At 34.1% G+C, this 23,379-nt stretch overlaps 2 protein-coding genes and 2 long non-coding RNA genes across 4 annotated transcripts; 3 read left to right on the forward strand and 1 right to left on the reverse strand.

Moving 5' to 3' along the window:
- Nucleotides 1-7,891: 7,891 nt before the first annotated feature.
- Nucleotides 7,892-9,526, forward strand: LOC147920456 (uncharacterized). The gene is made up of 6 exons (XR_015590784.1): nucleotides 7,892-8,064; nucleotides 8,337-8,473; nucleotides 8,576-8,849; nucleotides 8,933-9,054; nucleotides 9,129-9,294; nucleotides 9,389-9,526. It is a non-coding gene; the product is annotated as an uncharacterized LOC147920456 (long non-coding RNA).
- A 446-nt stretch (nucleotides 9,527-9,972) lies between these two features.
- On the reverse strand, nucleotides 9,973-14,036 carry LOC104767762 (uncharacterized). Its single transcript, XM_087501080.1, has 5 exons — nucleotides 13,989-14,036; nucleotides 13,700-13,859; nucleotides 12,023-13,388; nucleotides 11,693-11,828; nucleotides 9,973-10,233 (listed from the first exon to the last, which is right to left on the reverse strand). The coding sequence occupies exons 1-5, from the start codon at nucleotides 14,034-14,036 to the stop codon at nucleotides 9,973-9,975; spliced, it is 1,971 nt and encodes a 656-aa protein (XP_087357206.1).
- A 3,073-nt stretch (nucleotides 14,037-17,109) lies between these two features.
- Nucleotides 17,110-19,654, forward strand: LOC104766186 (ATP sulfurylase 1, chloroplastic). Its single transcript, XM_010490021.3, has 5 exons — nucleotides 17,110-17,975; nucleotides 18,247-18,652; nucleotides 18,744-19,004; nucleotides 19,091-19,177; nucleotides 19,285-19,654. The coding sequence occupies exons 1-5, from the start codon at nucleotides 17,461-17,463 to the stop codon at nucleotides 19,420-19,422; spliced, it is 1,407 nt and encodes a 468-aa protein (XP_010488323.2). The 5' UTR covers nucleotides 17,110-17,460; the 3' UTR covers nucleotides 19,423-19,654.
- Nucleotides 19,655-19,840: 186 nt separating this feature from the next.
- LOC147920457 (uncharacterized) lies at nucleotides 19,841-21,382 on the forward strand. The gene is made up of 5 exons (XR_015591372.1): nucleotides 19,841-19,933; nucleotides 20,389-20,431; nucleotides 20,591-20,670; nucleotides 20,798-20,938; nucleotides 21,167-21,382. It is a non-coding gene; the product is annotated as an uncharacterized LOC147920457 (long non-coding RNA).
- Nucleotides 21,383-23,379: the final 1,997 nt, after the last annotated feature.

Genomic DNA, 23,379 nt, shown 5'->3' on the forward strand with positions numbered 1-23,379 from the left:
TTCCTTTGGCTCATTTGTAATAATTTGTGAAGTCTTCTTTAGAACCTTTGGATTGACTTCGGATTAGTAAAATATTCTTAAAAGAGACTCGGATTAATCGAGAAACTTTGGCATCTCCTCTCATATGGATCTTACTTAATTACTCTGGGTAAGTGGACTTGGACAGTGAGTCCCAACAAAAGTTTTAATTGGGCATGCATTAATTAATTTATGTTCAGAAAAGCAAGAATATATATATATATATATATATATTTTGACAATCAAGAATATTTTAGTTCAGGAATTATATAATACGACGAACTTTATTCATAGACAATGTACGATGAAATTTGAACATTGGATTTTAGGAGTATATATGTATTCAATTGAATAAAGGGGGAAAAGCAAAAATGCCATTTTTTTATTTTCCTTTTTAAAAATGTTTTTGGGAAGCCTCCATTTTTAAGAATACTTCTTTTTGTTGAAAAAAACAATTTTATTCTTAATGAAGTAAACATAATTATATTACCTTCTCTTCTTCGTCGCCTCACTTCTCTTTTTCGCCGCCTCAATTTTCGTGTTCGTCGCCTCACTTTTTGTGTTTTGTGTTCGTCGAATCGTCCGATCGTTGGATCTAAATTGATTTTCTTTCGTGTTCGCCGGATCATAAACTCTTTTCAGGTTTGTGGTTAAGATTTTGTTTTTCTTTGGTCTATTCAATTGAAAAGTTGATTTTCGATCGAAAATTCAGATCGATAAATTTCTTTGATATGAATTTGGAATATGTAAACTTTTGCAAATTTCGTTTTTTGTTACCTCTTGTAAAACACTTTTTAAAAGCCCTATGTTAAACAACTTTTAAAATCCAGATTCAGATCTATCTGACGCATTCAGATCGATAAGTGTGTTTGATATGGATTTGGAATTAGTAAAGTCTTGTAAATTTGGATTTTTGTTATCTCTTGTAAAACACTTTTTAAAAGCCCCTGTTAAATCATTTGAAATCAATTTTCAGATCAATCGTAGTTGAATTATGTTGATAAAGTGTGTTGATAAGACGAATTCAGATCGATAAAGTGTGTTTTTGAACTTTAAAAAACCCTTTTAAATCTCTTGTAAATCCGTTGAAAACTTTAATTAAGTGTGTTTCTTTAAATAGATGGCAACCAATGATCTTGAAGCCCTTGTACTACCAAAAAGCATATATGATATGGGTTTTGAACCTATTGGTGGAGCAACCATATGTCAACATTCGGACTTAAACCTAGTTGACAAGGTTAAAGGTTTATTAGGAAAAGAATCTTTCAAAAAGCTTCAAGATTCCTTCCTTGGGCCTATCATCAAGCTTTCTGCCAGAGACATCAAATTTTCTTGGAAAATATTCCACTACTTAATGCAGAGAAGGCTGAAGACTACAGGGAGTAACTTATGGTTTACCGTTGATATGCAACCTCTTCGGTTCAGCATGAGAGAGTTCTTTCTCACAACAGGTATTATAAAGTGTTTTCAATGGTTTTAAAAAGGCTTTAAAAGGTTTTAAAACCCTTTTACATACCCTTTTAAAAGGTTTTAAAGCCCTTTCAAAAGCTCTTTTAAAAGGGTTTTTAAATGCTTTTAAACCCGTTTTAAAAGGGTTTACAATGGTTTTAAAAGGTTTTTAATAGGGTTTTCAGGTTTTTAAAAGAGTTTTAAAACCTTTTAAAAGGGTTTAAAACAATGTTTTTTTTATCAATAACCTCGTATATTAGGCAAGTTTGAACAAACTAACATCATTGTTTTCTTAAACATAGGGATTCAATGCGAACCTAGAGAACCAAGGAATAATGGAATAGATCCAGTTAGTGAACCATATTCTTGGGCGGTGAGAGGAGACTACACTTTATCTCAGCTTCAAAATCTACTTTTTAAAAAACAAGAAAAGGATGAAGAATCTTTGGGTGATTAAGAAAAAGAATGCCTCGCTGCAGTGGTGTTAACAGAAGGTATTTTGATGACACCATATTCTTTAGAGAAGATACCACTGTCTCGGCTTAAGCATGCATCAGATTTCGAGATGTATACAGTCCAACCATGGGGAAAGGAAGCATATAACATCCTTGCTTCATGCATTCAGAAATTGGATATTGTTTCTTGGGCAAAAGGTCAGTATAGTGTCAAGGGATTTCCCTTGGCATTAACAATATGGGCTTTGACTGCTGTACCAATTTTTGGTTCTACCTTTGGGAAAAGGAGTGATTTTTCCAAAACATTGTATCCGATGTTTCTCAACTGGCACTCAAGTCGAGCTCCATGGTTTGACGAAATTGTTGATGTTATTAAGACAGCAACTTGTGTAAGTTTTGAATTCTATTAAAAGTGTAGTTTTGTTATTCATTGGTTATCTTATTTGATGAGTTTTGTTTTGATGGATTTTGATTATTTTTGTAGGTTGAAGTCAAAACTATAATTGGAGATCCACAAGAATATAAGCATTTGGTTGATGAAAATGACAATGATTTTGAAGAAGTTATTAGCTTGGTTATAAAAGGCTATAGATTGAAGAAAGAAGAATGGTCTTGTAGATTAGTTGATATTTACTATGCCATGGGAGAGTTAGGTGACAAAATGGGGGAAAAATTGTCAGTCTCTGAGAAACATGAGAAAATGGAGAAAAATTTGCCAGATTCTGACAAACTTGACATAATCCTCTTCATGTTAGAAGACTTCAATAAAAGACTAGAAGCCATTGAAGAAGCTGTCAAAAACACATCAGAGAAAGATAAGGATAAAGGAGTAAGATTCCAAGATCACACATTTTCTCATACATTAGACACTAAACTCTTTAACTGAGCTCCTTTTTTTTCTTTTCCCTTTGCAGTCTCACAAAGATGAAGATGGACATAATAGAATGTGAAGAAGTCAGTATCTATTTTGTAAACGGCTGTATAAAAGGTTTAATTAGTCTTTGTTAAGACTTTAAAAGGGTTTTAAAAGGTTTTCAAAAGTTTTACAATCTGTTTTAAAAGGTTTTCAAAAGGTTTTACAATCTGTTTTAAAAGTTTTTACAAGGTGTTTTAAAAGTTTTACCATGTTTTTAAAAACTGGTTTCAAATGTGACCAAAACCTTTTAAAACTAGATTGTAAAACCTTTTAAATGATGTTGTCATATGGTCTTTTGTTTTGTTGCAGGCTGGCAAACAAAATGTTGATGGAGATATTGCTAGAGAAGATGTCGAAGAAAGCCCGTCTGCAGATTCTGTTCGTCCGTCAAACACACAAGATGGGAGCTACGCTGGAGACGATGAAAACACTCAAAAAACTGGTGGTGATGATGGTAATTACTTTGAAGAAACACCAAAGGTACATTGATTTAGTATTTTTATAAGTTTCCAAATACCCTTTTAAAAGCCTGTTGTAAACCAAACCACAATTGTTATCATCTTTGAAGGATAAATCTCCTTCTCCACGCCTTTCTACACCAAAATTTGATCTTCTTTCTCAAGAAGATCAGGATATTGGAAAAGATAAAAGCATGGATAAAGAGAAGGGAGCAAGCAGTAAGAAGAAAGTTTTGAGAGAGAGAGAACAGGTAAATCATTAATTTTTTATATAGTTGTTATGAGTATTTTAAAAGATTTCATCAAGTATCTCATTAGGTTTAAATCATGTAAACATTGTTTTCTTCAAAAACTTTTTGAACTGCAGAGAAAGTCTAAGCAAAGCAATGATGGTGATGATGATGTTACAAACAGAAAAAAGGTTAGTATCTAGTTGTATAATGTTTTATGATGTTTTACATTTTATTAATGTTTACAAAAAATTGTGATTTTCTTGTGGCACTACAGAGGAAGAAGCGTAAACCAAGTGACAATCCTGATGATGATGTTCAAGCTAGAGAAGGGGTATGTATCTAACTTAATAATTTCTATGAGTTATTTAAATTGTTTTCCAGTGTATCGATATAAAGTGGAATATTTTTGTGTTTTGTACAGCCACAAAAAAAGAAGAGAAAATCTGATGATGTTGGTGGTGTGCAAAGAAAAAGTGAACGAAATACAGTTCCTTCTATTCACACTCAACCGCCTTACACGGCTGAGAAGAAGAAGCACCCAATTTTTTTTATCCTTTTTCCAAAGTTGATAATACCCGGTTAGAAATATTTACTGAATGGAAGAATTCAAGGAAAACAAAGTAAGTTTTAGTTTCTAGGAACAAAAGTAAATGTTCAAATAGTCTTTTATAGATGTTTTAAAAGATGTATTCATGGTTTTGTAAGTATTTATGGTTATTCTGTTTATTTTTGGATGTAGGCAACTAACAATTCTGGGTAACAAAGTTGATGCTAGGTGGTTCACAGCACTAGAGACGCCAGGGAAGTCGTTAACAACAATGGTATGATTACAAATCATAATGTTTTAAAGGTTTTACAAGAGTTTTAAAAAAGTTTTTAAAAAGATTTACAAGAGGTTTAAAAGTGTTTTAAAAAGATTTAAAATATGTTTTTTTAACTGTTTCCAAAGTTTTGTAATGTGTTTAAACTGGTTTACAAGATGATGTGTGACCGGGTCTGAACTTATTTATATGAATTATTTGACAACAAGGGTTGTTTAAATTTGTAAACTCTTTTAAATTTCAAATTAAGTTCTAACCCGGTTTTTGTTGTTGTTTAACATGTTGATACAGCTGTGAAGTTATTAAGCAAAAGAGTAGAAAGTCATCCGGAGTTCTATAAAAGCAAAGAATGGACGTTGGCAGGAGTATCTTTTTTGAGAGGGATTGATGAAAATTACTCCATATTCATTGAGGACAAAGATGAATATGAGTTCCCTGAAGAAAGATTCAGTCAACTCTTCAAGGAAGCACCTACAAACAAAATATTGGCACCAATGATGCCATTAATGATCAATTTGGAGAAGAGGGTGTTGACTATCTATGATTTAGCCAAGTCTTTATACAGTAACAAAATTAAAGACAAACAGGTGGGTGCATATGCTGTTGCAATGTCGTATATTGCCCAGAAGAAATTTGGGATGAAAAATGATACAGAGGAATCTCCATTCAGAATAAATATCATGAATTGCATACCTCAGGTAAATACTGTTGAGCTTGTTTTCTAGTTTTGTGATATGTTCTCTGTAAATATTGTGGACTCTTCACTTTGTTTTTTCTTGATAGGTTGCTAAGATTGAAGATAGTGGTGTATTCATGCTAAAGACAATGGAGTGTTTGGCTATGAGCATTCCGACATATGGCAATCTTACAAATGAGTCAATTGGTGATTTACGGCAGAAAATGGCGGTTGACATCTTTGCAGGTCAGTGTAGGTTTTTACATGGTTATTTAAACTGGTTTTAAATGGGTTTACAATAGTTTTAAAATGGTTAACTGGTTGGTATTGCAATGTATTTTAATAGGTTCTAACATTAATTATATTATCTTTGCAGAATTAGCAAATACGTAGGATATGGAACTTTGCATCTTGCTGGTATATAAACGTGATTGGAGGAATAGAGCTTTAGCTTATTGCATCAAGAACAATAATGAATAGCAAAGATATTTCAATGTTTAGTTTACAAGTAGATTTAAAATTTTTGTGTTTTTACTGTGACACTATTCTAGAATAATGTTAAGTTACTCCTTTCAGATTATTCAAAAAAAAACGTTGTTTATCCTTTTCGAATCCTTTTAAAAACCACTTTTAAATCCTATAAAATCTAAAACTACCAAAACTAAAGACTTTTAAACTTTTTAAAACGATTGTAAAACCTTTTAAATGGTGTTAATAATATAAAACGTAATTAATATTTTAAAAAGTTTTACAATGTTTTTTTATTATAAGGGTGAAAGCCCTAGGCCTAGGCCCAATTGCAAAAATATAACCCCCTGTTCCTAAAAAGTCACATGTTCCTCTTCCAAACAGTACAGTTTTCCGTCTAGGAGGTTAAGAATCGCGAAATTCACTCAAATCTGTATTCATTTAAATTGGGTTCTCGATTTCGTCGGATTGCAGACACGAAGTCGTCTGATTGAAACTAGGAGTTGGCTGATTGGGTACTCGAGGACTTCAAATTGCCATTTTCTTCGTCGAATTATGGATTCTTCTTCTCCCTCGTTTTTCCTCTCAGTCCTCTCTTCAAATTCGTCGTCTCTTCTTCTCCCATCTGTAAGTTTGGTTCGGAACTTAATTTTGACTTCAATTTCTATTTCAATTTGAATTTTTATGATGTTTTGGTGAATTCGGAATTCGAAGGTTGGAAATTTATCAATGTCTTTAAAAAGTTTTATATTGGTTTTAAAATAGGAAGGATTTTAAAAGAAGAGAATTTCTTACTAATGCCCCCTTAAAAGAATGTGAAAGGGTTTTAAAAGGGATCTTGGGTGCATGACATGAATATGTTCTTCTCTATAAACAATGTTGACAAGTTTTGTGATATGAGTATTTTTGAAGATTCTGCGAAGAAACTGTTCTTCCCAAAAAGATTAATCATGATAGGCACAGAGGGAGATACATTAGAGAGAGTAACTAAATATTCTTCTGAGAAAGCTGTTTTGGCAACTGTAAAGAAAGCATTAATAAAAAAATGAGTTCAAGAAGTTAAAGGAGTCTTTCTTGGGTCTAATTATAGAATTTGTTAATGGGAAAGAAATCTTCTCGAGTCAACTGGTCCACCACTTACTCCAAAGGAGGATTTTGTCTGCGAAAAACGAGCTCTGGTTTGCATTTGATGATCAACCTATGCGATTTTCACTAAGAGAATTCGTCATTACAACAGGCCTTCCGGTAGGTACTGTTCCATCAGGTACTGTTACATCGAAAAAAGATTTGTGGATGAATAATAAAATGTCCTGCAAAGATCTTCGTCGTACTTTGGAATTTAAAGGAAAAGACATGAAACCTGATGAAAGAATTCGATTAGGTGCTTTGTTACTAGTGGAGGGGATATTGATAGCACAAAATCCTGTAGTTCGAATTCCCTTAAAGAATTTGGAGAGAGCCAGTAGTTTTGAGAATTTCTGCAAGTATCCTTGGGGTGAAATTGCTTACGAATCATTAGTGATAGGCGTGAAACAAATGACTGTGGGATCGTTGGCAAATATACAGTATGGTATGGCTGGCTTTCCATTTGCAATCCAAATCTGGGCATTATCTTTAGTTCGCCAGTTAGGGGAACAATTTGGTGTTAGGGAAAGCATTTCAAGCCAAAATCAATATCTTCCGCTGATCTTGCAATGTCAAATGACAAAATCCCCACAATTCAATGAAATAAAATTTGTTCTTGAGTCTGGCAAGGTACTAATACTTCTCTAGATCTATTTTTTTTGTTTTCAAATAGTTTTAAAACACATTGTAAAACCTTTTAAAATAGTGTTATTAACGTAATTTGGATTTCCAATGTGTTTAAACTGGTTTACAAGACTTAACAACGGATTTACAAGGAATTTCGAGAATTATAAAAGAGTTTTAAAAGGTTTTACAATATATGTATAAGACTTTTGAGATATAATATGAATCGATTTATCTTTGCATGTTGAAGTGAAAACAATTGTTGGTGATCCCGATGAATATAGCCATTTGGTTATGCCACCGAATGATGAAGACAAGGATTTTGGTGAAGTTGTTAAACTTGTAATCTAAGGCTATAAGATGACTAAGGAGGAATGGATTCAAGGATGGATTCAAGTTGAAAAAGGAGAACAAAATCAAAACAAGCGTGTGAGAGAAGCTGTTGGGCCCTCCTTGAATCAAACTAACAAAAAAAAAAGAATATCTTGTAGTGGAAAAATTGACATGATTTTAAAAACATGTCAACTTATTCACAAAAGAATAGTGAGACTGGAGAATCATGTGGGGATCACTACTGCTGCTGCAGCACCACAGTGGGAATCAAGGGCATTTGAAGAAAAGGAGGTACCAGCCTCTGCAACGCCTTTCAAGAAGAGGAAGTACCAGCCTCTGCAACTGCCTTTCAAGAAGAGGAAGTATCAGCCTCTGCAACTGCCTTTCAAGAAGAGGAAGTACGAGCCTCTGCAACTGCCTTTCAAGAAGAGGAAGTACCAGCCTCGGCAACTGAAGAAGAGGAAGTACCAGCTTCTCCAAGTGAATTTGTAAGTGAAAAAAAAAACTTAATTCCTTTTAAAATCATTTTAAAAGTGTTTTAAAGAGTTTTTAACAAAATCATATAAAATCGTTTTACTATTGTTAACAATGGTTTTAAAAAGGGTTTTCAATGGTTTTAAATGGTTTGAAAAAAAAACTTAATTCCTTTTAAAATCGTTTTAAAAGTGTTTAAACGAGTTTTTAACAAAATCATATAATCATTTTTAAAGGTTTTGCTAGTGTTTTAAATAGTATTAAACAAAATTTACAACATTTCTAGGTACCTAAGAAGAGAATCAAGATTATCAACATGAGAAACAAACTGACTTGAGAGGGGACCCAAGTGTTATTCCTGAAGAAAATACCCAGGATACTAATGAAAATGATCCACAAGAGGAGGATATGAATAATGATAAGGTATGTGTTACTTGAATATGATCGACTAATTTTAAAAACCTTGTAAAAACATATTTGAAAATAATTTACATATGGTTAATGAAAAAATAATTATTTATGCAGGATGAGAAGCCTAAAAGTGCTGATGATGTAGACTCAAGTCAACAAGAAGCTTACATTGTTATATCGGATGACGAAGAGTGTATTAATATTTCAGATACCGATGTAGACGCAAGCCAAGAAGAAGCTCACACTCAACAAGAAGACCCAAGCCAAGAAGAAGCTCCCACTCAACAAGAAGACCCAAGCCAACAAGAAACTCCCACTCAACAAGAAGACCCAAGCCAACAAGAAGCTCCCAGTCAATAAGAATACACCAGCCAAGACATGAGCAGTTGTAAGTTGTTGAATTCTTTATTATAGATGATTTGCTCTTTTGAAAATGACATATAATATTTTTTTTTCTTATGTTTGTATTAGTGCAAACATCTTCTATGCAGGAGAACACTATAAGTGACGAAGAAATGAAACAAATCAAGGCAGTTATAAGTCGTTAGACTATTCACGGGGACGTCAAATATATGCTTTCGTCAATGGATGAAGTAAGTTTGAAAAAATCATATACTTGTTATCATAGGCGTTAATACTAACAAAATTTGGATGTTCGACATTTTAGTATCTTTGGCAAGTGAGAAAAAAAATTTCTCATGGATTTGGAAACTAAAGAAGATGTAAGTAAAGTAGCAAGGAAGGCAATATTAATTCTTCATCCTGACAAAATTCCTAAAGATGTTACTCCACAAATGAGATACCTCGGTACCCGAATGTTTTCAACATTAAAGGTTAGTGAACCTCGACTTTTGTTAGATTTAAGAGAATTTGATGCACATTTTACTGTTATTTAATATTAACTTAAATTTTTCTTTTCTTTTGCAGGAGTATAGGGACAAATACTTCAAGAAAAATCCATAATTTGCAGAGTTAGCAAATATCTAGGTTATGAAAATTTGCATCTTGTTGGTATATTAACATGATCACATCAAGAAGAATAATAAATGGCAAAATATTTCAATGTTTAGTTTGCAAGTAGATTTTAAAAATTTGTCTTTTTAATGTTAAGTTACTTCGTTTCGCTTGTAAAACCTTTTAAATGGTGTTTATCCTATAAATGGTTTGGTTTTACAAGAGTATATATGATTTACAAGAGTATATATGGTTTTTAGAAAGTTTTAAAAGGTTTTACAAGTTGTTTATAATGTTTTAAAACAGTAAAATTTACCTTTTTTAACAGGCTTTACAAGTTGTTTATAATGTTTTAAAAGAGTATCTATGGTTTTTAGAAAGTTTTAAAAGGTTTTACAAGTTGTTTATAATGATATAAAACAGTAAAATATGGAAAAAAAATTGTTTGAAAATGGAGTTTACAACATAACAGACTGAAATATTTTATTAAAAAGAACAAATACAAGTTCAATTATTCAAGATTTGAAAAATAGATTTGAACTATTTAGTAACATATTTCAGTTTGCTCTCCCAGCGTATTGGTTTGTCATCTCTCTTGCCGTCTCTTCAAACCCTGTCCTATCAGTTTTGTAGAGGTTGGCAAGATTTTTATCGACCTCGTCCTCATCATCAAGCTCTGGTTCAATCAACTTCTCCACTATTGCCTTGAAAAGCCAAATAATCGGAATGGGATGCCAATATGTGGACTTCAACACTCTTAGGTATATAGCATCTCTTCCTGATATGTTTGGGTGGAAAATTTTTGTTTTGAAAAAAACCTGCATTATTAAGAAATTATATTTAAAAAACTATTGAGTGGCTGCAAAAAGAGGAGTCCTAATACACATGTTTGCTAAATAAAAGGGAGTATAATCAAAACAAATACCTTTGGGGGATTATTTGGGTAATCACACAAAAAGTGAATACTCATTTTAAACACTCCCCCTTCATATGGGGTGTTCACCGGTCCGATTAAAGTAGCCTCCCAATTGAAAATGTTGTCATCAATAATTACTAACAAAAAGACAAACATAGTCAATCTCTTTTATCCTTAACAGTAAAACAAAACTAATCTGAAGATGTAGGCGTTTACCTGCTGTGACGTTTGTCGAATGATCCTTGTTCAAAGATTTCAAAGCATGCCTTGGGTTGAAGAAAATTGCGACATTTCTGACGATTGAAGGAAAAAGGTAATAGGAATTGAGGAGTCTGAGAGATGAATTTTACGTTTTCATGAGACAAAGGTTTGATGTGTAAATCAAGAGCAAAAAGTATTTATAGCGAAGCGTCGCTTTGGTTTACAAAAAGTACCCCTTCAACGCGTAATTATAACCGAAGTGGTACTTTTCGTAAACCAAAGCAATGCTTCGCGTATTACCCCTTCAAAGAGTTACGGTTTTAAGAGCCTCTTCGTTGTTTATCTCCGTCAACGCATAAATCTTACCCCTTCGATTCTTACCCTTTCGCTGTTTCGAAAGCGACTCTTCGCGTAATACCCCTTCAATCGTCTTCCACAAAAGAAACATAAGCGATTCGAAACCAAAAGTGGAGCGCTGTTTCTCTCTGGGCTTGGGGTAACCGCGAAAATCCTTTGTAGTATCTTGATTTATCTCCTTCGATGTTCGTAATAAACATTACTAAATACTAACTGTGCCAATCAATTACGTTTTCACTTGACTGTTTGGTATCCTTTCAGAGGGTGGGCCAGGGTGGGCCAAAAAAACTAAATCCGAAAAGACGAACAGAAGTAATGGATTGAGTACCAATCAATTAAGGTTTTTAAAAGGTTTTACAAATTTTTAAAAGATTTTAAACGGTTTTACAAAAGTATATATAATTTTTTAAAGAAATTTACAGTTTTTGAAATGTTTTTAAACGGATTTACAACAGTATATATGATTTACAAGACTGTATATATGGTTTTAACAGGTTTTAAAAGGTTTTACAAGTTGTTTATAATGATTTAAAACAGTACGATTTGCTTTGTAAAGGTTTTACAAGTTGTTTATAATGTTTTAAATCAGTAAAATCTGAAAAAAAAAAATCAAAGAAAATGGAGTTTACAACACCACATACTGAAATATTTTATTAAAAAGAACAAATTCAAGTTGAATTAAAAGAGAGAGAGGGTTAGATAACAGCTACACAACTAGATTTGTTGTGTCCACACTGACCACACCTACTGCATTTGTATTGTTTTGAATTTGTCTTAGCCTTTCCATGCTCCCATGAACTAACTATTCTCTTTTTCTTTCGCCTGCCACTAGGTATACGAGTAGAAGGTGGCCGAATAGAAGTACTAACACTCTTTGGAATCTCCCAATACTCCATATCACCTACTGGGTGAATGCTCTCTGAATATCCTAAACGCCCTCTGTAAAACAAAAAGAGGAAGATAAGACTTATAGAACTTTGATAAAATTTTGAAAAACCTTGTAAAACATTGTTAAACCATTTTAAAAACTACTTATAAACAACTTGTAAAATCTTTTAAAACATTGTTAAAACCTGTCAGATCCGTTACTTTAGCAACCTTTTCAAAACCCAATTAAAGAAGAGAGTTATAACCTTTCAGTGAAATGATAATCATCAACAAACATGTTTTCATTGAGATTGACATGTTTGGCAGCAGCAATTCCATGTGCAAAAGGGAATTTGTCAATATCAAACATACAACATGTGCATTTCCTTGTGTCTAAATTCACCACATACGTCTTTAAACATGCTTTAACCTCAAAGACATTTTCATTTACTTGACAAACTTCAAGCCAGCGGGTAGTATTATTATAAGATGCTTTCATCTTATTCCCAACATTTGGAGTCACAGCATATGGATGTCGATAGCTCTCCTCACGTCGTTCATTAAACCACCTAGTCAAAATAGACCTGATTGTCTCAAACAGGCAGACAATTGGATACTCGCGAGTCTCTTTTAACAAGGAGTTAATGGACTCGACACAATTAGATGTCATGATTTTGTACCGGTTAGAAGGAGAATATGCACGAGACCATTTCCTAATATCAGCTTGCCAAAGATATTCTCCAAGTTCTGGATTACCATTGGAAATTTGACTTAACAAATAATCAAAATCATATAGAGTGTAAGCTCTTGAAGCATCATGAACAACTGGAAGAAGAGAAGGAGAAGCTCTAAATCGTGTTTCCAGGTTCTTTTGCAAGTGGAAAGTGCAAATCCCATGATGAGCAAGTTCATAATTTACTGAAAGCGCAGTTGCAATTGAAGAAGCCCGATCAGACACGAAAACTAGATCATTTTCATCATGAATAATAGTCTTCAAATACCGCAAAAACCAATCCCATGATGCATCATTCTCAGAATCAACAACGGCAAAAGCAATAGGATATAACTGAAAATTACCATCATGAGCTGATGCAGCAAGCAAAGTCCCTTTAAACTTTGATTTCAAATGGGCGCCATCAATAGAAATAACTTTTCTCATAAACTTAAAACCTCTAATTGATGCACCAAAAGCCAGAAAAGCGTATCTAAACTTATTATCAAAATCAGCTTTGATGTAAGTGATAGTACCTGGATTCTTCTTTTCTATCATTTGGAACCAACTCGGTAAAACCTCATAACTATCAGCAGGTAAACCCCTAGCCAGTTCTGATACATGTTCTTGAGCTCTCCATGCTTTTGAGTACGAGACACCAACTCCATGGTCATTCCTAAAAATTTCCATGAGCTGTTTAGGTCTGAGAGGAAGCTTTCCTCCTACAAAATGGTTACTAACCAAACCAGCCAAAGTCCTTGCAGATGCTTGGCGATGATTATCATTCCTTAAAGCAGAGTCACAACTGTGCTGACTAATATACTTTCGAACAACAAAGCTATCTGATGCTTTAACCTTAGTTGCACGTAGCCTCCAACTACATTTTTCATCAATACAATGAAGAACATACCTCTTGTTATCTGACTTAAAAGTATGAAACTCAAAACTATGCTTGACTGACTTCTAATTTCTGTTTTGTCTTTGAATAACTTCCCACAAAACAGTGAATCAACATCGATTAGACCAGTTGAGTGTGAAGAACCAGAGGTTGTCATGTTACAAGGAACACTCTTGACATATGGATTTGGTATTGGTTGAGCCTGAAAGTACAAATCAATGAATTTTTAAAAGATTTGTAAAGTAATTAAAAGGTTTTACAAGTGATTTCAAAGGATTTAATAAGGTTTACAACTGTTTTCAAAGGTTTTTAAAAGTGTTTAAATGGATTTACCAAAGGTTTTAAAAGGGTTAATGCCATTGTAAGTTATTAGAGTATGAGTAGCAGTAGCAGTAAAATCATCATCGGTGTCAGTATGTTGACTTGAAGAAGCAACAGGAGAACAATAAAAACGAGGAACACTCTCGACATATGAATTTGGTATTGGTTGACCCTGAAAGTACAAGTATTTAAAAGGTTTTACAAGTGATTTCAAAGGATTTAATAAGGTTTACAACTGTTTTCAAAGATTTTTAAAAGGGGTTGAAAAAGCAATTAAAACATTTATGCCATTGTAAGTTACCTGAGTATGAGTAGCAGTAGAAACATCGATAGCATTCCCAACAAACATATTTGAGCTAGTTTGATCTTGAAAGGAGATGTAAAGTATTTAAAACGTTGTACAAGTGTTTTCAAAGGATTTTATAAGGTTTTGTAAGCAAGAAATAATTAAAAATTCTAAAATAGAAAGTTACCTGAGTAACAGCAGTAACACTCTCAATAAAAGGAGTAGAACTAGGTTGGCCCTGATAAAGAAATATTCGTCAAATCAGTTACTTTTCTAAAACAATATTAGAAAGAATAAGAGAATGAGTTTACTAAAAATACCTGCTCAACAGTCACACAAAATCCTCAACAGTAACACATAGATGAAGAACTCCTCCACTTTGTGCATATTTGAGTTTAAAAGCTTCAAGCTGCCTATTATTTCTAATAAAGATAGAAATACTACCTATGGTAGCAGACATAACAGGCAATGTATAACTAAGCTTTAAACATTGTGCCTAAATATCAATGTCAAAATCTTCTAATAGGATCTTTACCAACTCACTAAATCTAGTATTCTCATCAATGTTAATCAAAGAAGCTCCGTTTCATTATCCATCTCAAATTCCCAATGAATGTTCTTGTTCAACTTCCACAATCCACATAATGAATACAATTCAATCATTTGTACACCAAAACAAGTCCTGAGAAAACAAACCAATATCACGAATTACAAAATTACATTAAAAGAAGAGAGTAAAGAATTACAGTTGAGTGTAAAAAATTACATTCAATTGCCATTAGAAAATTTTAATTAAGCTTAATTAATTAATTTAAATAAATATAATTAATTAAAAAATAAAAATAAAAATATTTTCTCTCTCTAATAAATTATGGACGAAATTAGTAAATATTTTAAAAATAAAATAAAAACCAATTAGAATTTTAAAAACTAAGATTTTATATCCAAGTATACAATACAATTATTTTTAATAACTAAATTCGAAGATTTTGTTAAGATTTCAAATTATGATTCTCCTATCATCTTTATTTTATTTTATTTACAATATTTTTAGAATTTCCATATAATACTTATGATTAATAAAATGCAGAATTTTTTCTGCATATGTTGTGATTTGAAATTTTTAAAAACAAAGATATATTACCCAATCTACGAAAAATGTGTGTTTTAATTTCCACATTGGCCGGTTGGTAAAAGTAAATTTAAATAGATAATAAATTAATAATTTTTATTTGCTCATAATTATAATATTAAATTAACTATTTTATATTTCACAAAATAATGATGCAAATACAACAAACAAACAATATAAAACTGTAATTATATGTCAAAAAAAAATACTATAATATTCTAAAATAATTAGTATTCAAATAGACTAATAGATTTACAGAATAATTAAAAATAAATATTATTCCAAACAAAATATTTTTTGAAAAAATATATAACAATAATTTTTATTATTATATTATAAACTTTTTTAAAAATATTGACCCATGCTTTAAGCACGGGATATCTCCAATTATGATTTCTGCTTACTACTGTATTTAATTATCTGGTTAATGATTACGAGAGCAAAGCAGGTAGGTCGAACAACATGAATGTTTTAATTTTGATATTTGACACATGTTGAATGTGAAAAGGTCCCATGCCAGCCACCAATAAACTGGTCATCAAGCCCTACATAATCCAACTCCTTGATCGTCTAACATTTACTTAAATATATGAATTAGTCAAAAAAAAAAAATTGTTAAGATCCAAACTGAATAATTTTTAAAAGAAGATGAGTAAACTTGTAAGTTTGTAACGTTTGAGTATTTTGGAGTTCAATTTGTTATAATGGAAAAGAAATGGTTAAGAAAATAATGGGAGATAAAATTCATTCATCTACCAGTCTACCAACTTTCCAATTTTGACAATATTTACCACGTGCCTCTGCGCATGCACAGCATCATTGTCAGATTAACAAACACATATGTTTATCTATGAGAAAGAGAAGAAAAAAAAAAGATGAGTTCGTGGCTGCTTTGGGGTCAAGATTGGTCTGATTCAGGTCAATATTGAGGAGCTTTATAATATAAGTAGTAATCAATGGGCCGGCAAAATGTTTTCTAAAATAACATTTTTTTATTGTATTCACAATCATACACTACACCTCGTGTTTTTATTTTTCTTTCGACCTCACAATAATATCCAACTCAATAATGTTCCTATCTTTATCAAATTTACATCGAGTTTTTTTTCGTAACGTCGTTGTCAAGAGCCGATAGACACACATAGCTCTGATCCTATGGAGAAGAGTAAAATTGGAAACATTGAATTATATAACTAAATTTATCCAAATCACGTTCTAGTAAATCGTGAATAATGAATGGTAAAAAAAGAAAAAAAAAATGAATGCTTATATAAGATAAGAATAAGAGAGAATAATCTACCCAAAAAAAAAAAGAAGTAAATCTCATTTAAATGTTTAGCTTCATTTTTGTTTATTAAAATGAGATTGATTACTCGAAAAGTAGTACTAGCTAGTATTATTCTAAGAAAAATGAGAAAAAAGGGGAACAAATATTCGTGATGTGACGTGGCAGATCGAGTGGTGTTAATATTCTAATACAAGTGGTTTGTGTAGTAAGCAAATGCGTGGTCGAACCTGACCGTATTCTTGGGATGTATTCAACTGTAGCATCGGTCCTCACCACACAGCCTCTTCTTACCTCACCTTTCCTAACTTTTATTTTTATTTTATTATACTTTTATATATATTTCCTTTAACAACATACAATAGCTAAATTACTCTGGAATCTGGATATATCTTATCTATAACTATAATGTCCCAAACATTAAATAAAAAGATGTTTTATAAAATAACTACTATCTGTATATTTTGTTTGATTATATACCTACAATTCAAAATAGATTATGACATTTAGTTTATGAGTTAAACCGACGTGCACTAACGAGAGAATATAAAGAAAAGTATATTCCACTAATAGTATATTAGTACTATACTATTATTTTGGCGGTCAATTATTTTTATTTTCAGAAAAACTTTCTTCTTTATTTAATTTTTTAAATTCACACACGTATAATATAATCGTATTTTAAATATGAGTATATATGATGACATAACAACGATAATAATACAAACCAATATGAAAACCTCGATTAAAAAAAAGTAGTAGTATATGTTTAATAATAAAAGAAAAGTATAGAATGACTCTGTACTATACCAATAAGGTAACCTCGTTATAATATACTTATGTCACACTACTACTATTAATATAATCATAGAATAAAATTAATTAAATAACTAATACCCGTCCAGGTACATAATAATACGGTCCTTAATTACTATTAACTCTATAAAACCAATCCAAACACCAAATCTCATTTTCCAATTGAATTGGGAACAAACCATACCATCATCTCCAAGCTCTCTCTCTCCTCCATTAGAGCCACAAGCTTGAAGCAGCAGCCAGACCTTCAAAACATGGCTTCCATGGCTGCAGTATTAAGCAAAACTCCATTCCTATCTCAACCACTCACCAAATCATCATCCCCAAACTCCGATCTCCCCTTCGCCGCCGTATCCTTCCCTTCGAAATCCCTACGCCGTCGCGGCGGTGGAGGCGTGGGATCAGTCCGAGCCGGATTAATCGCGCCTGACGGAGGTAAGCTGGTGGAGCTCATCGTGGAAGAGCCGAAACGGCGGGAGAAGAAACACGAGGCGGCGGAGCTTCCTCGCGTCGAGCTAACGGCGATTGACTTTCAATGGATGCACGTGTTAAGCGAAGGCTGGGCAAGTCCACTCGGAGGTTTCATGAGAGAATCCGAGTTCCTCCAAACTCTTCATTTCAACTCGCTCCGTCTTGACGACGGATCCGTTGTTAACATGTCTGTTCCTATTGTTCTCGCTATCGACGATGAGCAAAAGGCTCTCATCGGCGATTCTAAACGTGTCGCTCTTGTTGGTTCCGATGGTAACCCCGTCGCTATCCTCAGCGAGTAAGTTCTTCTATTATTCCCTCGAATCCAGATTTGATAGATTCATGAAGAAGAAACTGAGATTTAGCTTTATCTGTGTTGATTGATATGTATTCATGATTGTAGTTAGACTAGATCTGATTCGTTTGACAATAGACCACAAAAGCAGAATACTCTGTTTATGCATCACTGTAGATACAATAGTCATTCAATGATATAGATGCATGATTGAAACTTGGATATGGATTTATAATTAGTTACTCAGAAACGTGTTTGTTTCTGTTTTGATCAGCATTGAGATTTACAAGCATCCAAAGGAAGAAAGGATAGCTAGAACTTGGGGTACGACTGCTCCAGGTTTGCCTTATGTAGAAGAGGCGATAACCAATGCTGGAAACTGGCTTATTGGGGGTGATCTTGAGGTTCTTGAGCCAGTTAAGTACAATGATGGGCTTGACCGTTTCAGGCTTTCGCCTGCTGAGCTACGTAAAGAGCTGGAAAAGCGTAACGCGGATGCTGTATTTGCTTTCCAGCTGAGGAATCCGGTTCACAATGGTCATGCTCTTCTTATGACTGATACACGTAGGAGACTTCTTGAGATGGGATACAAAAACCCTATCCTTTTGCTTCATCCGTTAGGAGGATTCACAAAGGCTGATGATGTTCCTTTAGATTGGAGGATGAGGCAACACGAGAAGGTAAAGAAACAACGCTTATTGATTGTGTGTGTATCTGAGTGAGAGCAACAACAATTGCTGTATACTAAATGGGTTTATGATTCTAATACAGGTGCTAGAGGACGGTGTTCTTGATCCAGAGACAACAGTGGTTTCGATCTTCCCTTCTCCTATGCATTACGCTGGTCCAACCGAAGTGCAATGGCATGCCAAGGCTAGAATCAATGCTGGTGCTAACTTTTACATTGTGGGTCGTGATCCAGCTGGGATGGGTCATCCCGTAGAGAAACGTGATCTTTACGATGCTGATCATGGAAAGAAAGTACTAAGCATGGCACCAGGACTCGAACGGCTCAATATCCTTCCTTTCAAGGTATATAGAAAACACAATTGAAAAAGATTCACCCCTTATTGTTCAGGCAAATGTTGAGATCTGATATCTTGGTTCAATTTTCGCAGGTTGCTGCATATGACAAGACGCAAGGCAAGATGGCTTTCTTCGATCCGTCAAGGCCTCAAGATTTCTTGTTCATCTCTGGCACTAAGGTAAATCTATCAGTCCCCAAGAGAAATACTACATTGTGAAATCCTTCATCGCTTCATTGTATACTTACAAAAAAAAAAATCTCTAAATGTTTTTCGATTTCTTTCAGATGCGCACATTGGCAAAGAACAACGAAAACCCGCCAGATGGTTTCATGTGCCCAGGTGGATGGAAAGTTCTGGTGGATTACTATGAGAGCTTGACTCCAGCAGGTAATGGTAGACTACCGGAAGTGGTTCCGGTTTAAGACAAAAGACAAAACTGTCTGTGCTTCGTTTCAAGTTGTAACGTTTGTATTGTGAGCCTTGTGGCAACAGTCATTGTTGTATAGGGAGAAAGCCTATGTAATAATTAGGCTGGACCTTTTTCCAAATAAATTACAGATAAAGACTGTTTCGTTGTGCAAGACAGTTTACGAAACTTGTAATATTTGGGTCTGAAACTTTGTACTATATGAATGAAACGATTGTGTTTATATATAACAAGAACAGCTAAGTAACTTTCTATAAAATTTTACGTGTAATAGATTCATGAATCATTGAATCTTTCATTTTTGACTCCATAATGAATTCGTTCGACAAAAAAGTAATCATACCAGTAGTAGTTATGGGCCTTTCATAGGGCATGTAAATTAGGAAACCAACTTACGTGGTCTCCTCCCGACAAGGACGGATAGTGTTGTGTTGTCTTCTCCGACGCTTCGTTGGTCCTCGGCAGATGGAAATTGAAGTCGGTTTTCCAAAGTTGTTCAATTAGAGGTTCTAGTTTCGTCTTTCAGTAAGTTCAGCTTAGGGCTTTTGATTTTTCTTGAACCAATATTTTCAGTAGATTCAGTCTTAGCGTTTGTGATGAAGAACGATGGTATTATAACAAAAAAAAGATCGGCTTTAAAGGTGACTTTATGAAATATATTTTACGTTTGATGAGTTCGGTTGTGTATGACGTCTAATTTATTTTTATAGTAGTAATGGAGGTGATTATTAAGGATCTACATAAAAGGAAAACATATTCGATCACAGCTCATCATCTCCCATCATATCATCTAACAGATTCAATCACAAATCATCAGCTCTATCATATCATCTAATCTCCTCTGTCAACGCTTTCTATTTATTGTGTATATTTTTGTTTTCCTTACATAGTCCTATAGCCTCTGTATATAAAGAACGTGTAATTCCTTTCAATATAATCATTCAGCTTTACAATCTTTCAGTGATTTGGTGCAACGGTAGAAATCACACAATCGTATTCCATGGGTAAGAGTGATGTTCGTTTTTTTTTTTTTTTTTTTATGGCTTTAGACAAAAATTGATTTGGTTTTAGTGACTCACTCATCCATGATCTTTGATTTTTGGCTTTGACTGTGATATATTTTAAGTTGTTGCAGTCCTTAACTTTAATTTAAACTATTCTAGATTTGGAGAATACAGAAGTGAAAGAGCTACAGGGCACTAATGCAAAATTAAAAGAGGAATTAAAAATGCTTACAAAAGAGGCAAGGCTTTTTGTGGCTGTATTTTTCTTCCTATTGCGAATACATCTCTTCTGTTTCTGTTTCTCGGGTTAGTCCACATGATCTATTAGTTACTATGGAAATTATATGGATTGTTTTGTATTAATAGGTCACGTTAGTTAAGGGTATGTGCAAAAGCCTGCACAAGATAAAAACAAGTTTGCAAAAGAACTATTCAGACATCTTGGAGAAAAATAGGAAACTAATGGAAGAACGCATGAGGCTGCGGAATGAATTAGATAAGAAAATTGTAAGTTTCTCCTCTCTTTCACTTGTCTTTATAGTCACGTCCCGGTCCCTACTGTTTCTTAATATTTTTGTTTTTATAGACAAAATTTGATTTGGTTTTACTGACACATCCATGATCTTCGATTTTGGCTTTGACTGTGATATATTATTAATTTGATTTTTTTTTTTTTTTTTGGCAAATTGAATCTAAAGTTGTTAACTTTGGGGTTTTGTTTTTGTTGTGTGGAAGGTGATGTCTCAAAACAAAACCCCGGAAGTGACCGAGAGAAGCTCAAACAGTGATGAAGAGCATAGTTAAGTTGGTGTCAAAAAGAAAAGCAACCACTTGGAGAGACGCACTAAAAGAAGACCAAATGTCACTTAGCATAAGATAGTTTTTTTTATGAATGAAACGATTGTCTTTATTTTATATATAATAAAAGCATCTTATGTAACTTTCTATAAATTCACGGCATAAGCATGAATCATTGAGAGTGTGATGAGAACTTGGAAGAAGCATAGTGGACTTGGAGAAACAAACTCTCTCAGGCACTCACGATTCCCAAAGAGCTCCTTTTAACCAAGTTTTCCGACGCTGGCGGAGCTGTTGCTCGCCGGTGTCGGGATCTACCTGCCTCACCATTTACTCGTCTTCGATCTGTTTCGTTTAGTACTCGCTTTTGTTTTTCTTTTCCCCATTTTTTTCTTTTTATTTAACCCTTCTAGAACCCTTTTGCCCTTCACCTCCGAACAAAAACCCAATCCCTATATGCTCCCGCTGGTCTCCCTTTCACCGGAGAGGGTTCTTGCTCGGCAAAACTCTCTGCAAATTTCGGGTAGCTACTACAACTTCCCTCCAACTTGGCGATTTAATGTGGAACTAGGGTTTTCCCCAGTGGACCTAGCTTCCAAAATTGATTCAATTCACGGCTAATGTATGCTTCCGCTGATCCTTCATGCACCAGAGAGGATTCTTGCTCCGCTAATCCCTCTGCCAAGATCGGACAGACATCTTCTTCAGTCCTCAATTGGGCAAACGGTTGTGACTCTAGGGTTTTCCCCAGTGGACCTAGTCTCCAACCCCGAATCAAGCCATGACCACCGGCTAGGCTCGCCGATCTATCACTCAACGGAGTTGCTCACTGCTCTGCAACGCTCTCTGTTTTTCCGGTCAGCCGCCATAACCTTTCTCCTCTTTGGTTTTCGATAGTGAAACTAGGGTTTATTCGAGTGGGCTTTGATATTTCTACTGGCCCATTAAGCGTATCAATTGTAAAGCCCACAGTTCTTGAGCCCAGCCACTCCAGGGTACTATTGAGGAACGGCATCTTGAACCCGTGTTCTTTGAACGGTGGATACCGATACTCCTTCAATCCCCTGCTTCTAGGCCCCGTGACCAATGCATCTCGTCATGTCCAATATTGTAACATCGGGGACAACTTCCATGCAATGGCTGATCTATCTCCAAACCCATGTAAGGTCATACATGATCCTTTGTTCCATGTGTTGAAGCCATGTTTTAGCCAATGGTGTGATCAAGATTACTTATTCTATGGATTCCATTTGAGAAGTAATGCATCATTGTTGCTATGGCTTTACATTAATTCCCTGCGAATCATGGTCTTAGTATCCCCTTTGGCATTGTCTTTTGAACCCTCTTGCGGGAAGTTTTTTGGCATATGGATCCTGAATCCAAATGACCTTTCTGAGTATGGCTCTGTTATGATCAAAACCAACTTCCATCCTGCGATATCTATAGCAACTATCTTCAAGCATCTGAGCACCTTCAACCTTGCTCAACCTATTGTCAAGCTGCTGGTCCGTGTTCTCCAACCGGATTTAATTTCAGCTGTGACTCCTTTTAAAACGCCAACTCGTCCTATGATTGTGGCTATTGTCTCATCCATTGATTTGATCATGGAAGAGCTTGTCGGCAATCTTGACCTCACATGTACCAAGTTTCTTCAAGGATTTGGTTCAAAGCTCTCAAGAAACCTCTTGTCGATTAATCCTACCTTTATCTACTTTTCTTGTTGTTGTATTGGCATTGGGGAATGCCTTCTTTTCTTGTACTTTAAGTTATGCTTGTATGAACTTTATCTCAGTTGAGTAATGAAATGCAAGTTGTTTGACAAAAAAAAGCATGAATTATTGAGAATCTTTTGTTTTTGTCTCCATAAACAATCAGGTGATTTTGTCTCATTTCGTGTTGTGTTGTCTTCTCCGACGCTTCGTTGCTCCTCGGCAGATGGAAATTGGAGTCTGTTTTCCAAAGTTGTTCAATTAGAGCTTCTAGTTTCGTCTTTCAGTTAATTCAGCTTAGTGCTTTTGATTTTTTCGAACCAATATTTTCAGTAGATTCAGTCTTAGCGTTTGTGAAGAATAACGATGGTGGAACTACAAACTGGTTTAAGCTTGTTTGTAAAATCAATATTGTTTGATGGTTAATTAAAAAAATAGGAC

The sequence above is a fragment of the Camelina sativa genome, chromosome 19, assembly GCF_030686135.1.
Source record: "Camelina sativa cultivar CO46 ecotype springtype chromosome 19, ASM3068613v1".
NCBI classification, from domain to species: domain Eukaryota; kingdom Viridiplantae; phylum Streptophyta; class Magnoliopsida; order Brassicales; family Brassicaceae; genus Camelina; species Camelina sativa.